Raw genomic sequence first — 16,087 nt, 5'->3', positions numbered from 1 at the left:
TAAGGGTTAAAAGTCATGAGGCAGATAAAAAAGACAGGAATAATGACTCAAAGCTGCCTCTGCCACCTTTTCCTCAATTCAGACCAAAACCGATGAAGTGGGTTAATCTGGAAAGAATGCTTCAAAAGCTATCGGCAAGACAAAAACAGAATAACATTTCTACCATTCCTCCCCCCATTTTCTATACCTGATGACTGTCTTCCCTTCTTTATATTAGTGACAATGAAGCCATATCCAATTCGCATTTCATTTCTTCCAGGCTAATTACTCCAAATAGTGTTCTCAAAATGTTTCATGGCAAATGAAAGACGCAGAATTCCACCCGTGAGTATTGGGCTAGTTTATGTGGCATTCTTTACTAACTAGCACCTGGATGTGACATATATCCAAGTGATACTTTAAGTATCACTTCAATGACTGGTAAGTTCACCTTTTCTTAAAGGGCATATATGATATATGAGATACAGAATAAAGACTATTCTATAAATGGAAATAAGATAACATACAATGAACATGAAATTACTAAATTTACATATGAACCACGAGTGTGTGTATAAGCAAAAGCTATAAAGAAAGCCTTTTGGGAGTTTCCCACTACACGAGTTAGATATGAAAGCTGAGGGCAATCACACATTCTGATCTTGAACTCCTGATGCAGGTGCACGTGGCAGCCCAAGGTGTCCCGCAGTCTCTGAGAAGCCTGAAAGGGTTGATGACTCCAGCCTGTGAATGCCACCCACATCCAAGAGGGAACTAAGGACAAAGGCTCAACAGGTCTGAATGACTATGCCAGCATGCCGGAGGGTTAAACAGTGCAATCACTTCACGAGTGAAGTAAATATGCAGTGAGAGTTCTTGAATAGTCTGGCCTGTAATTCACTCAGTGAGGGATACAGTAAATCAGGAGTGCAATGAAACTGAGCAGAGCACACAGAAGGTGCTGGCTCACTGTTAGTTTCCCGTATGAATCCCAAATTGTGCTTCTATAAATGCGAAGGGCAGAAAGGAATGAAAACAGGACACAGCAGCTGAGGGTGAAGCAGGTAGGAGCTCCAGAGCACCTTGGTGAGTGAGGGATGGAGCAGCTGGTTCTGTGGGCCTGCCGCCAGGAGAGAGATGGAGAGAAAGGAGGGCATCTTCCAGCTGTGGCTGTCTACAGAGCCTGAGGATGGCCCGGAACCCAAATTCCTTAGGAAGAATAAAACAAGCAAAGTCAACCCAGAGAAGCTTATCCAAGGGGGTCCTCAGATCATGGAGGGATTGGGGAGAGGGTTCAGAGAAAAAAGGTTCCTTGAAATGAGTGAAGGGGAAGGAAGTGGTTTGGATAAATACAAGAATAGGGGCCAAAAGAGCCAACCACTTGTTACCTAGGGACAGTTAAAGACTATAACCTTTTAGTAGGAGTTTCCCGCTACACTGATCAGATATGCAATGCTAAGGGCAATTATACATTCTGATCTTGAACTCTTTCTTTTTTTTTTTTTTTGATCTTGAACTCTTGATGCAGGTTCACTAATGTGAACTTTAAACATCATCACTTATTTTTAAAACAAATATTCTTCCTTTGGCTAGCTGGTGAAGACACTACCAAGTTTTAAGCAATATACATTACATTGTCTGACATAAAGAAAAACGGGGTTTAAAACACTATGGCAATTGTTTTAAAGTAAAAAGAGTATTCAGTCCTTACAATAAATTTTTCATATATTAAAGAGATTTCATAGACAAGATTGTAAAAGGCTATCTAAGCAGACACCACATCTAACTGGGAAATGGGCATGAGTACAGAGAGACTTTATTTTTCCTTTCTGATTTTTGCATAATATATTTTCAGGCAAAGTTCTTTACAAAGGCTATTTTTTCTAACAAATAACCTGAAACATTCATATCAGGATTTTGAAGGGGTTCAGAACAAATTTCCCCACAATGCACCATTTTGGCATGCTATTTTGAGCTGAAGGCAGTTGAGACCCTATGGGCTCAGGAGAAATTTTTGCTCTTCCCTTAACTATCCAGAAATCTAAATTGGGGGCCTTGCCCTTAATGACTTATTACCAGAAATAACTTTTCATGAACTACCTATAGGGCAGGGCAAACTTCTAATTACTGAACATCTGCTCTTATCATCCTGCAAACTTCCCTCCCCGCCACCCCCACCCCAAGGCATCTCACATCATTCCTTACATACCTCATTTTCCCTTTTCTGTCTCTGAACCTTCATGTATGTGGGAGGTTCTGACTTTCTCATGGATGTGGGACTCCCGTACATACTTATGTAATTAAATTTGGTTATTTTCTCTTATTAGTCTGTCTCATGTTGATTTAATTATTAGACCAGCTGAAAGAACCTAGAATAAAATTTCTTCCTCCCCTACGGTTCTCTAGAGGAATCACTGCCAACCTCCCCCTGCCCCCACAACCTCCCCCGAATCCTTAAGGTGGCTCACTTTTATTCCCACTAGGAACAATGTGCACAGGGGCCACAGGGAGGAATTAGGAGAAGGTGACAGGGAGGATCTTTCCCCACCCAGTGCTTTCAGCATTAAGCTCTGGATTTATTGAACGGGCAGATTAAGGTGGCCTGAGCATCCCTCTCTGATACCCAAATTCAGGCAACTTGACACCTTCATCAATGCTCTGAAGAAAACGAAAACTTACAATTGCACTGTGTCCTCAGGGAACCCCCCAGGGACTGCTTCCTGGTCTCCAAAGAGACAAGGGACTAGGCCAGTGATGGCTAACCTTTTGAGCTCGGCCTGTCAGCATTTTGAAAAACCCTAACTTAACTCTGGTGCCGTGTCACATATAGAAATTTTTTGATATTTGCAACCATAGTAAAACAAAGACTTATATTTTTGATATTTATTTTATATATTTAAATGCCATTTAACAAAGAAAAATCAACCAAAAAAAATGAGTTGGCATGTCACCTCTGACACGCGTGTCATAGGTTCGCCATCACTGGACTAGGCAACCCCCTCCCTTAGCTCCCCTCCCTCTTCTGGTGACTAGTGTGTTGGAGCCCTTCCCATCTACAAATACCTCAGAGTGATTTGGGGTGGCATAGCTGGAAATAAGAGACATTCCTATGAATTGGAAAGCAAAATAAAACTGATTACATGTATTCATATATGCATAACCCATGGACACAGACAATAGGGTGGTGAAGGCCTGGGACGGGGGTGGGCTAGAAGGGGTCAATGTGGGGAAAGAGGGGGCATATGTAATACTTTCAACAATAAAAATTTAAAAAATAAAACAACAACAACAAAAAAGGATTACAATTATTTTACTACCAACTGGAGACCATGAGGTAGGAAGTCTGCAGGGTGTGACTGACCGATCTCAGTTTGCCTAGGGCTATCCCATAACCCCCTTAGTCTTAAGCAAAGGGGATGGCTGATCACCCCAAAGACTGGAAAATGTAGGCTCTTTTTAAAAAATCCTCAACCAAGGATATGTTTTTTATTGGTTTTTATAGAGAGAAGAAGGGAGGGAGAGGGAAACATCAATCAGTTGCCACCCACATACGCTCCAAGGATGGAACCCACAACCTAGGTATGTGCCCTGACTGGGAATCGAACACATAACCTTTTGGTGCATGGAACAATGTTCCGACCGAGTCACCCAGCCAGGGCACAGAAAATGTAGGTTCTTATTTTCAGTGTGCAAAAGCATTCTCATTATTAATGTCAAGACACAAAACACATAAATGTTAATATACGGAAATTTACAGTACTAACACTGGAGGGGCCTACACTGCCACTACTTTCCCTTAATAAATGTAAACAGAAGCAGCACAATTACTCCCAAATCCTCAAGCCTCATCCCAGATCAATGTTCAGTGGGGGTGGGAGGTGGGGATGCTGTGCCCAGGGCCAGGCCCCAGCCCACAGCACAGGCGGCCTCCTCGGTTCTGGCCTGGAACACTCCGAGGAGCTCTCCCTCCATCTGATTCTCTGGGTCAACCTGCTTTATGCTCACTTTAAAGCTGGGTACCATGTAGAGTGGAAAATAACCGGGAGGTGTAGATAAGAGGAAACCGAATACCGACTATTTGTCAAAACAATGGAAGGTGAATGTATAAATGATCTGTCTTAGGAATGCTAATTTCGAATAAGCCTAAACTGTTCCTTGCATTATGAGTTCGAATGACTTTCATAGAATGGAAGGGTGGGAGAGATTAAGAAATTTTTTCAGATACTCCCCTTTCTCCTATTTTTAAATATCGCAAATGTAGAATTTTGGTGGTAACATCCCCGGATTGCATTTATCTGGGGAGGTGTGCGCACATCCAGTTATACTTGTTGGCATTTCAAACTTGTTTACAAACTAACTTCTAAATATTTAAAATCAGAGTTTTAGAAAAACGTCTTTGGTTAATAATTCATATATTTGCTTTTGCTTTTAAGATCACACAAAATCAGATAAGTACCAAATCAGTACTTCTGCCAGAAATTCCCTTATTTCTGATTAATGTGTACACTATTTCTGAATCCCAACAAACATTTAGACCATAAAGAGAACTCGGACAGAAACAAATTCTAATTTGAACACAAATACATAGCTTGCAGCAGTTCCAAGCGTGCCAATACCTGAAGTCCTCTGAATTTGCTGAAGTAAAAAATTATGAGAATTTTTTAAAGCTTTAAAGTAGATATTAGAAGAACATTGAAAGAACAATTCCACAACCCTCTTAATACCAAAGAATAGGTAGTTTAATAAAATTTATAAAATCAGACACTCAAGGCAGGAATTCTGCTCAAACTTTTGACACTTAATTCCAAGATGCTCAAAGCACTTGGTTAAAGTGTAGGTATTTAAATAACACATGAAATGCAGAAATAAACTGATGCGAAGTAATAAAGCATATGTAGTATTTTATATGAGGTACTTCATGCTCACAGAATGAATGAGTAAAACAAAAATCTTTTACCTCAGCAAACATGACTTACATTTCCAAAGGGTTCCCGTGGAGGTGGGGGTAGCGTGGTTTCTGAAACCCCCATATGGTTTGTACCACATATACTCAGCAGCAGGCTCAGTGGAATAAAGGCATGGCCCACAGGATAGTGGGTCAGGCCCATCAGGAGCTACCAAACCACATGTCAAGGGGAGGAGAATAATGCAGGGGGCCAAGAAAAGGAGAAGGAAGGTGGGGAGAATTCGTAATTCCACAGCAGGACTTGGGGACCCACTTTCTAGTTCAACTCAGAGTATGGCGGCAGCGTCCCTGCACAGACCTGGGACAACCAGGTTTCAAGTTCTATTCCTATTTCCACCAGCCACATGACTGCCCTGGGATAAGTCCTTTACCTGTCCTCCCAGGCCAGTTCCTCTTCTGTAAAGTGAAACTGTGATGCTGCCCCATCTCATCCCACAGAGTTTTTGTGACAATCACAACAGTGTGAGAAAATACTTTGCAAACTATAAACCTCTCAGCTAACACAGGAACATGGAGAAAGGTAGTGCTGGCCTCTGGCTTGTATACCCCAAAGCCAGGCAACATTCAACATGCATACCTTTACAGTGTGGGTATAGGAGGGAACCAGAGAGCATCACCAGCGAGCAAACCATGCTGCCAGTCTAAAGTCTTGGTCAACTGGGGACTCTGCATTTTTCCATAAGAGAGACCTGCTGGACCTGCATACAATCGTCTCCAACGCCTGGCAGGGCACCACCACAGCTCCATGAGCATTTAAAGGAAGCCTGTTTTAGGAAACAAACCCACACAAGTGCAGATGCCGCGGGTGGGTGATACTCACACACTCAGTGTGCACCGGGTGCACAGCAAACAGCAGAGCGGCCAGCAAGGATGACCTGGGGGCCAGGTTTAACCTCCGGCCTTTGCTGGTGTACTGCAGGCCGCCAAACAGCACCGAGAAGACATCCACCATGAGGACGGAGATGCCAGCGTGCAGGAGGATGTTGACCACGTGGAAACTCACGGGGTGGAAGCCTCCCGACAAATAGTAGTTAATCCTGTAGCAGAAGAAGGGTGCTCACACCAGGCACGCAGAAGCACATGAAATAAAATGCAAACCATCTAAAGGAAAAGGCTGGTGAGTAAAAATACTAAAAGGAGAAAAGAAAGACGTTGTGCAATGTTGGTTAAAATAACACCCAGCTAAATAGTGCTGCTAAGCTAGGAAAATTGGAGAAGGTAAGAACAGTTAGCTGCAGAGGGGGAAATAGACGACAAGGGGATCTCAGAGGGGTGGGACAGAAAATACGTGGAGAGGGAAAGCGAAAGGAAAGCCAGTCAAATTTTTAAGTGCAAAGAAGGCAAGACTGCAAAAAAAAATGTATCACACATTACTCATGGCTATCCCACAGGAACCTGGATATAAGACAGTCATGTAACTTGCTTATTAAAAAAAAAAAAGGTACTTTACAGTTTTTCTACCAGCCTTCTGAACAATGAACCACTTTCTCATTGTCAGGGATTCTTATTTCTGACTGCTTTTCCATTACCAGTGGTTCCATTTCATCATCTCCATGCTTCTTTGAGAGATCTACAGACAAGTATTTAATGCGTCAAAGAAATAGCTATGCATAGAAACTCTGTGTGGTGAATAAATCTATTTCATGCAAACAGCTCCCTGATTAATGGGGAGAGTTAGATTGTTTTTAACTTTTTTTTTGCCTATTGACTTGGTAACAGCAGGAAGATTGATGCCTTTTATTTGTAGTGAAAAAAATGACAATTTCATGTGATGCCACATGTTGCCTGTCTCACAGTTTCCTGGGTATTCGCCAGCAAAGGGTCCAACCTCCAAGAGCTGTGAAAAATGGACGCTTCACCCATGTGCATGTCATCCTTGAGAGGGCCATGCTAACTCTGTATTGTTGCCCCACTTTTAGCACCTTTCCTGCCAAAGCAAGCCCTGCAGTAACGTTTCCACATGCCGGTTCTCTCCGTCCTCCTGTGACCTAACTCCTAATAGTTAGAACTGTCACGTACTTCTTGGAAACCCATAAAGGTGAGTGGCTTATGCTTCTCTAGGAACTATTAACTTGACTCCTAGACTCTGGGAATCCTGTCACATGCAACCTGGTATATTAAAATGCACAAGCTGTGGGTGACCCTCGCGTGCAGCCCACACCGTCATACCTTACCTGAAAGTCAGGACGGTGAGAGGCCGGTAGGACTTGTGGCTGGTGTTGCTGCTCAGCCGACTGCCCCAGAAGTCATGATGCCACAGGTCCCCAAGGGGCGTTTCTGCTCGGAGGTCCTGCAGGAACACAACCAGAGGACATTCGGGACAAAGGAGTCATGACTCCTGGTGATAGCTAAGCCCTCACCAAGTCTCCTTCTTTAAAGTTCCTCATACCTCTATTCCCCAACCCTTCCACCACCTGGGCTGAGCCACCATCATCACTCACCTAGGACACAGGCAGGCCTGCCAGCAGGTCTCCTGGGCCCTCTGATATGTTCTCCACGTTGCTCTTTCCGAAATGCAAATTGAGTCACTGTACCCACCTCAGCTTAAAACAATGCTACAGCTCCCCCTCCCTCCCCCCTTTCTAGGACAAAGCCAATGTTTTAACATAGATGCCACAGTCGGGGGTGCTCTGGCTCCCACCAGCCTCTGCAGGCTCATCTCTTGGGCTCAGTGATCTGCTAATGGCCTTTGTCTGGTTCCCACACAGCTCCTGCTACCATCCACTCAAAGGCTTTGCATGTTCAGGTTTCCATCCAGCTGGTCACTCCTCAACTCTTCACAACTCAGCTCCTCCTGCCATTCATCTCTCAGCCACTGAGCTATGACCTTTCTAAGCTGATGCAATTTCCCTTCTGTGGGTCTTGGGCATCTTGCACCCGTCCTCACAGCGCCGGGCACACTGGCGATTTATAGTCTAGTGACTATTATCTGTCTGCCCCACTGCCCTGGGGCTCCGAGAAGCGGGGACACGTCTGTGTTTGCTGGGGGTACATGGAAGATGTTCATCTATACTGAATGAATGAATGGACCTTATAGCTAAATGAGATCACTATTACCCTCTCTCGTGAGTGTGGATAAACATGTATTTAAGTTTCCCATTTTTAGTCATGAGCTAAGCAGACAGTAATATTAAAGGAAAAACAACTTCTACATAATTTTTAAAGATAAATATCACTATTTTAAAAAATTATACCTATCTTACTACTAAGGTAATTTAATTTGGTACTGTGCTACAGATGCTTAAAAAACGCATCTTTTTTTACATTTAAATTTGAAACTGTGTCTAACAAGAAAAAAGGCAGACAGGCTACTGTGGAGTAACAAAACTGAATATTAATTTTCTCTTTAAAGCATAATTAAACAGGAATATTTTAGGGACTAGAAATTATGATGTTCTGAGCACCACATGATATATCAGTCAAGACTGTGCAGTAACCAAAATCAACTCTGATTAATGTGAGCAAAAAAGGGACGCTTTAAAGTGAGTGCAAGGTTCCTGGACGCCCAGGTGGGCTGGAAAACCAGGTTAGGATGGTGCAGCCAGAAGCACACCCACAATTCCCACCGCTGGCACCTCCCTGAGGCTGCCTGGGCGCCTCCAGACCCCACCTCTTTGCATGAGTAGCTCCTCACTCCAACAGGTGGTACACCTGATAGGAGAGCCTATGTCTGTGTCTGTATCTAAATTGGACAGTCTGTGTAGCTTCTAACAACCAGAAGGCAGGGAATGCCCCAAACAGAGGAAGTGTGTCAAATCGTGGCTGGTCCAGAGAGCACCCCGTGCCCACGGCACACAGTGGATTCAGTGAGTCCTGGCTACTTAAGTGCTTGCTGGCTCAAAAGGGCAGGCTTGAGAAGAGGCAAGAGATACAAGGTTGGTCACCTGATGCCTACTCTGAGGCGGCGGTTCTCTTCGACTGGGTATCAGCTTCAGAGACCTTGAGTGTCCCAACACCGTCTTTTGAGTCGGTTAGATATTTCTGGAAGGCCCTGTACAACCCACCCACCAACTGAGTCCACTCAGTTACAAAACTGGAAGTCTACCTTCTTCTGCATTGTCCCAGAAGCACCTGTTCAGTAGTTGTGAAAGGGTCGGGCAGAGGCTCTTTCCTTCCATTTGAGCAGTAAATAAACACCAACCAAGTTCTAAATATTTGATGAGGTGTAGCCTACACAAGCAGGGCATGCTACAGGAAGGCCAAGTTTTCCTGATAAGGATTTACGGAAAAGACGTGTTATGTCTGAAATTCCTGCTAACTTCACGTCTCAAAGAAAATCATCTCAATGAAAGAAGGCAACTCAACCCTGCAAGGATGCATCTGGAAAGCAGTCTTTAACACCAATAACACCCGGTCACAGCCTGCTCCACATTACTGTAGGCACGGTGCCAATGAATGGAGAAGTGCCTTTCATGAAACAGGAAAAAAAAAGGGAGGGCTAGCAAGTTGACAAAGGGGCAGTGTGATGCTCTAGAAAACACTGCCAAGACAATGTGCCGTAGAGCCACGACTGGCTTCATCTGCCTTCCCCCACCCAGAAGGAAAGAGAACTACAGCCACCCCCCCCAGGGCATCGCACATTCGACAGAGCTCAAGCTGTCCCGGCCTTGCTTATCGAAGTTCTCCCATATATAAGTTAACACCTTATATATCTTCCACTTAACAAAAGTGGAAGAGTCAAGAAACTCTCAATAAAATGAAGAATAAAAATTTTAAAGTAAAGGCATACCCTCGAATCCTTGTTAGGAATTCTATAGCTATTAAGCCACGAGTGTGACATACATAGTTGCTTAGGGCTACAAACTTCCTTCTTTTTCCTTTAAGCCTGGCTTTAAAAAGGACTGAAATAGAAACATCTGCAGGTAACGGCTGGGTGAATTGAGGAAAACTACAAATGAAGAACTTGAATTAAAAACAAGCATCAACAATGCTGTAGTTTGTGCCGTCAAAAATAGAGAAAATCAGTTGCAATCCATTAAAATAAAATATATGCAAAACAGTCATTCCTCCCACCCCTCCTGGAAAAGAATGTTTGTCACATAGACAATTTTTTCCAATATTTTCAATGTGATAATAAATTTTCCCTCATTTGGTTGAATCCATGACTTCAAAAATTTAAGAGCATTAAAAAACAGTGTTACAAAGAGTTGCTACAATTGCATCTACCAGAGAGAAAAACTAGTATATTCCTTCAAACCCTCTTCACTGGTGAAGGCATACACACAAAATACCTGTTGAGTAACTAGACTGTCATAGGACTCTAACCTGTGCCATCTCCACGGTCTTTCCCCTCTCGGCCCCTGCCTGTCCCCGACTTTCTTATTCCAGTTTTCTTTAAGCTCGCTGAAATCTTTTTCTTCCCTTCCCACACTGTATGGCTTCTTCCCTATCCCTAGGGAAGTGGAAGAGATAGGCTTTCCCTGAACCGATGCAGCACCCACTGGTGAGCAGAAGTGCTGGGATTTTGCTGATTCTGCAAATGTGAGTCTCTGAACACGAAACGAGCAGGAACTGCACCGCTCCCCACCCTCCAGCAGCTGTCAGCAGCTGTCCTGATGCTATCATCCAAGGACAAAGAGGCCAGCTCGCTGCCTGCTGCTGAGGATGTACCTTTTGGTGAATGATCACTGCAGCATGTGTGATTTTCTTTTTTCCTGGAACCGTTCTGCCCCAGAGTTCGGGAGATTTATCACAAACCCTGAAATACTCGGTCTGCAATGCCCTGCAACGCGCTTACCTTGAAATCTTAGAATAACAGCCTCTCTGATACATGTGTGAGGCCTGTGGCCTCACATCACAGCAGGTACATGGGGAGGGTAGAGCCCGAGGTGAGGCAGGGATTGGAGACCCTGCTGCCAGCAATGAAAGGGGCCCTAAATCCAGGAGACACTATCTAAAAGAGATGGGGAATCCAGAGCACAATTGGAGCCCAGGCAAAGGCTTAGCCCAAATTTAATAGAAAATAATTCAACACCAACTTAGATTACTACTGAGACATAGGCAAGTGGTTCACGTAAGTTTATCAGGAAGGAATTAAGATACGAACCTTATTGTTAACAATAGCTTCGGAGTCATCAAAGACAAACTCTCCATCATAGCTACGTGCGAAACACACGAGGGAAACCAATCCCACGACCAACTTAGCCCAGAAAGGAGGAACAGAGGATGGAATGACGTGCTCCAAATCGGCCTCCAGCTCGGCCATTTTGAAAACTGCAGGCTGTCAGTCTCTGCCTCCAGCATTATGCTGGTTAGACATCTGCAAGAAAAATAACATAATTATTTATCAGTGCACTGTTCGGAATGCTTCCGCAGTGGGCATACCTTGAGTGAGGAAGAGTGAGACGGCCATTATGCTGCAATTTTAGAGCATGCACTCATTAGAAAGTTTAAGTTGCAGTTTTCAAACTTCTGGTGGGCAGAAAAGTCACCTGGGACACATTCGGATTCTCCTAGGCCCAATTGCAGCCTACCAAACCGAAACCCGAGTGTCTGATGCTGGGTTATCTGTGAGAAACACTGATTTAATGGACTCCTACACTTATCAACCTCCTAATGGAAATAATGTTTTAGAGTCTTGTAATCAGTTTACAAAATTTAAAAAAAAAGTTACCATCTTACTGCATTCAATCAAGAAATATTTATTATTCGGTCTTATCACATTGTATGTGGAGGAAGGGTGGGTGCATGAAACATGATTGGGATTCTGAGAACTCAGGCCAGTTAGATGAAAATCTGGGGGAGAGGAGTTTAATAGAGATAATGAGGCAGGGCACACAGATGGCCAGGTCAGTGGTTCACACACGGACGACAGGGGAAGGAGAGAATGCTGTAGACTGACTGGTTTGAGGTAATACCTCAAAAGGTTGAGCTGTATTGAAAAGAGGAGGGGAAGTGATTCTAGGTGAGGCTATGACCTTCAATATCTGTGAAGGGGTCAAGTTAAAAATATACATTTATTTTGACCTTTTCTTTCAAAGAGGCAAAATGTTAAAGCCCGACATTTCTGTCTCAGCCTTGCCACTTAGTCCTCTGGCCTGGTGGATGCCCCCTATCCTCTCAGGGTCCACTTCCTGTGGGACTCTGCAAAGCGTAGTGACTTCCCAGCAGCGAGAGCTTCCTGCCTTGGAATTCACCCAAACCAATATCAAACAACCTCCCCAAATCACGTCATCTGTCCCCATTCCCACCTCACCCTGAAGAGGTCCTTCTTTGCATTTACCAGAATCACGTTTGGGTCAGACTGCTTGGGTTCCAATCCTGAGTCACATTTTGGGCAAGTTCCTACCCTCTCTGGACCTGTTTCCTCACCTCTAAAGTGAGGGCGATGCTGTGCTGACCTTACATGGTCGTCAAGAGGGTTAAACAGGACACCCACCTACAGCTTAGAAACACTGGCTTTAATAAGTGCCCAGGGGTGGTTAGCGTTATTGCAAGTACCTTCTTCAAGGAGGGTGAAAGCACAGGCACACAACTATTTTCTTTTGAAAACGCCTGTTAGTATTTGGTTTATTGGTACTGAGGCTCTTGTCTTTCCTAGTTAAGGGACCTGCCCCCATTCCTTTCATGCTGAGACACAGGAGAATCCCAGGCCCCTTGACTGGGAAGGCAGTTTGACTGTACAGTGGGGCCTTGACTTACGAGTGTCCCGACTACCGAGTTTTTTGAGATACCAGCTGTCTCTCGGCCCATGTATTTGTTTCCAGGTCTCCAAGGGAATCGCCCAGATTATGGCATCAATAAGAAGTCAGCCAAAGAGGCCCTCTGAGGTCACAGACAACTTTTCGATAGGCTTCTGAATGAACGTGGAGACAGACCCAACAGTTAACAGGACTCATCATCCGATGGCCTTTCTCAGCTTTCCAATCCAGAGACGAAAGGCTCTGCAACTCCCACTGCTTGCTGGTCCCTGGAGCTTCCCCACCTGATGTGACTCATGCTCTCTGCAGGCGCTGGGGGAATTCCAGTTGCTACCTGCTGCTGCCTTTTCTTTCTTTTCCAGGGAAAGGATAAACTATTGCTCAACTCCAAATTACAGCTGCAAACACAATACAGGTCATCATGCAGGCCCCAACCATTCATTTGTTATCTACATGTCAGCTAAACAAATTACTCCTACTACCTAAGATAAATACATAAACCAGACTGAACAGTTAGAAAGATCCCACGATTTAATACGGAGACAATGAAGCATTCTTTGATTTCAAAAGTTAACGTGGAGGAAAGCACATACGTTACACAGTTTTAAACGCACCATAGAGCTGTGACCATGGCAGATGGCTTTGATGGTATCTACTTTAGGCCCAAATATTTGAATATTCTTTCACAAAAGGTTGCCAGCCTCACGGGAAGTATACTGAATCAGAAAATAATTTGTGCTTCTTTAACTCATTGTCGGGCCTCACCTGTTACCTCAGATTGTAACAGACTCATCTTTTGGTGCGCAGGCAACAGAAGATTAAGGCATGATGTGGACCCTAACATCTGGGGGGCCCTGCTGAGCCAGGGCCGGGCTCCTGGGGGGTCAACAAGAAAGCTGAGTCTGCCTCCCCCTCGCTTCTCCGGCAGGGCCCTCAGAGAACCTGGAATGCCCAGTTCCTGCGCACCTGTCTCCATTCTGCGTGCCTCCCCGCCTCTTAGCAGCTTCCCTCCCTTAGTATCCAAGGTTCCCACTTCTTTGCTGGGCCACCTGCTCGGCTTCCCCAAACTCCAAGCCTGCGCAAGGAGTGCCGGCTGGGTGGCCCCCGGCGGGGGCGCGCGGCTTCCTGTCGCTCAGCCCCGCTGCCAGCGCGGAGCAGTGGTCACTCGCTGCGCTGCAGGGGAGCCGCCTTTAACCCCGGGCAGACGGCCAAGCGCGCCCAGCCCTCGCCGGCGCCGCGGCCAGCAGGCGGCCAGGCGCGGGGTGGCGCGGGTCCCCGAGGCCAGGTGCCGCAGGGGCCCGCTCCCCCCCCCCCCCCCCCCCGCTGGAGCAGGCGGGGTGACCACGGCACCGGGTGGAGGGAACGCAGGAGCTGAAACGGGGCGTGGGCAGGGGGAGCGCGCACCCTCCGCGCCGAGCCCTTTGTCCCGCGTGCTGCTTACACCGGGGCGCATGGGGCCCGCAGCCCCGTGACCCCAGTCGCAATCGCGGTCCCGGAGCCAACTCCTCCAGCAGACCCGCCGCGGGGCCCGGGCCGGCCGGCGAAGCTTCGGGCGCGGCGGAGCGGGGACCCCGCGTCCACTCCGCACCCAACTCTGCTCGCCCCGCGGCGTGCTCCGCCCCACTCGGCCCTGCAGGAGCCGCCCCGCGCGTTACCTGCAAGGAGCCCGGGCGGCGGCCGCATCTCCCTCCCGGGCGCGGAAACTCCCGCCGCTTGAGTCGCCTGCCCAGAGCTGGGCAGGGGGAGGGGCCGCCCCGCCGCGCCCCCCTCCCGCGCCGCGCGCTGCCCGCCGCCCGCACCTCCCGCAGCTCCCCACGCGTGCGGGCGCTCACTCTCACACTCCTGCTCGGCCCGCCCCCTCCTTGCGGCCATTGGCTGCTTCTGCCGTCACTTTCACGCTGCAGCCGTCCCTCTTCAGCCCATTGGCTGATGCACCCGTGACGTTGAGCCCGAAGGGCTGTCGGCAGCGAAGGAAGCGCAGGGACTGGACGACTGGGCGGGAAAGGAGGAAGCGAAGTTGTGGTAGTGGAGTCCCGGCGGGCCGGGGCGGGAAGGGGCGGTCCCACGCGGCGGGGTGCTGCGGGCTGCGGGCGGCCCCTCGCGGGTTCTCGCCGGCTGCGGGAGGCGGGAGGCTCGTGCGGTTCCCTGTGGTCCGCCCGCGCCGCGTCCTTTCCTGTCTTGTCTCGAGCGTCTTGCGCTGCCGGTGGCGCTCCGAGGAGGCACTGCAGCCTCCCTGCAGAACAAGGAGCTGGATCGGAACCACCAGAACTCTGGGCTTCTTACTGTCTGGGAGGAGTTCCTTCAAATGTGTGTCTCCACTTTCTGCCTCTCAGAACAGACCTGAAACTGCGTCCTTCCTTCCGAGGCCTTGCCGCTTTTGTTGTTGTTTATAGCGGGTTCTCATCCAAGGTCCAAGGGCCCTCTTTCTCCTGCTGACGCACGAACCCTGGGCTGGCGAGATCTGCCATCTCTCTTCATTCACTAAGCGTCACTTTGCCCTAAACTTCCAGTCCCAACAGGATTGCCACTCTGCCCACCCCCCCCCCCACCCCCATGACCCCTGTTCTCAGATTACTTTGTCTCCTGCTTCAAGAAAAAGGGAACTGTATCCACTTTCCACCTCCAAACCTGCCAACCTACTCTTCACAGCGCAGATTCCAATCTACCCCGCGGTTTCCCCGGTATCGCTGAATCCATTCTAACATCAACCTCTACCTCTTGACTGAATCTGTATTGTCAACAGCATTTAATCAGTCCCGAGCCTTCCTGGACAACGCGCGAGCCTTCCCATGCCTCTCTCCTATGCTCAGCTGAAGTTGTTGAAAGAGCTGCCTGCCCACATTCTAGTCTCCCAACTCCCATTCACTCCGCCCCAACTGCCTCCAGTAACACCAACAATGACCAAATCCAGAGAACACTCTCCTTCCTCATTTTACCTGATCTCTCAGCGAAATTCATTCTTCATCCTTAACACCTTTTGGTGATAGCGGTGCTCTGCCCTCCTGCTTCCCCGGGTCCTTGGTTTGCTTACCTGCTTCCCCATGACCTCCAGATGACATATTTTAAAGGTCTCGGCCCATTCCTTGCACGCCACACCTTTCCCCTGCATGACTTAATGCCAAGGTTTTAATTGCTATGTCCCAAATTTATGATTCTGATCCTTCTCTGACCTCCAAACCCATGTATCTAGTTTCCTATTCAGCTTCTCCACGTGGTTGTGTCACACAACCATCTCAGATGGAACATAACCAAAAAGGAATTGCATGCTTTCACTGCTTGCTCCTCCTCCCCATGATAGTGATGGGTTTACCCTTGGCACCTGACAAACTACCAAGATTATACTTGCTAAATGTCTATCAAGTCTGTCCACTTCTTTCCACTTTCAGCACTACATACAATGCTGTGCTGCCTGCTCCTTCCTAACCCCCATTTGGTGATGTCCCATTGGTGGTTTGCAATGGGCCACCGTGGGATTATTTACACCACGGAAATTAACAAACAT

The 16,087-nt window shown here is 47.1% G+C and overlaps 1 protein-coding gene across 9 annotated transcripts in view; it reads right to left on the bottom strand.

Moving 5' to 3' along the window:
• TMTC4 (transmembrane O-mannosyltransferase targeting cadherins 4) overlaps nt 1-14,527 on the bottom strand; it is a 59,057-nt gene extending 44,530 nt beyond the window's left edge. For 3 of the 9 annotated variants that reach the window (XR_004965735.1, XM_036297148.1, XM_036297145.1), the window contains exons 1-4: nt 14,241-14,411; nt 10,992-11,204; nt 7,120-7,235; nt 5,766-5,982 (exon numbers count right to left, since the gene is read on the bottom strand). Coding sequence is in view for 8 of the 9 variants with exons in the window: in XM_036297148.1 (XP_036153041.1) it covers nt 5,766-5,982; nt 7,120-7,235; nt 10,992-11,150 (492 nt within the window). In the remaining variant the exon portion in view is untranslated. The other 6 variants (XM_036297146.1, XM_036297147.1, XM_036297152.1 and 3 more) reach the window with 6 other exon arrangements.
• Between the last annotated feature and the right edge of the window lie 1,560 nt (nt 14,528-16,087).

Source organism: Myotis myotis, unplaced genomic scaffold, assembly GCF_014108235.1.
Source record: "Myotis myotis isolate mMyoMyo1 unplaced genomic scaffold, mMyoMyo1.p scaffold_m19_p_3, whole genome shotgun sequence".
NCBI lineage: Eukaryota > Metazoa > Chordata > Mammalia > Chiroptera > Vespertilionidae > Myotis > Myotis myotis.
The sequence above is the reverse complement of the archived record's forward strand: the minus strand, read 5'-3'. Positions and strand labels throughout refer to the sequence as shown.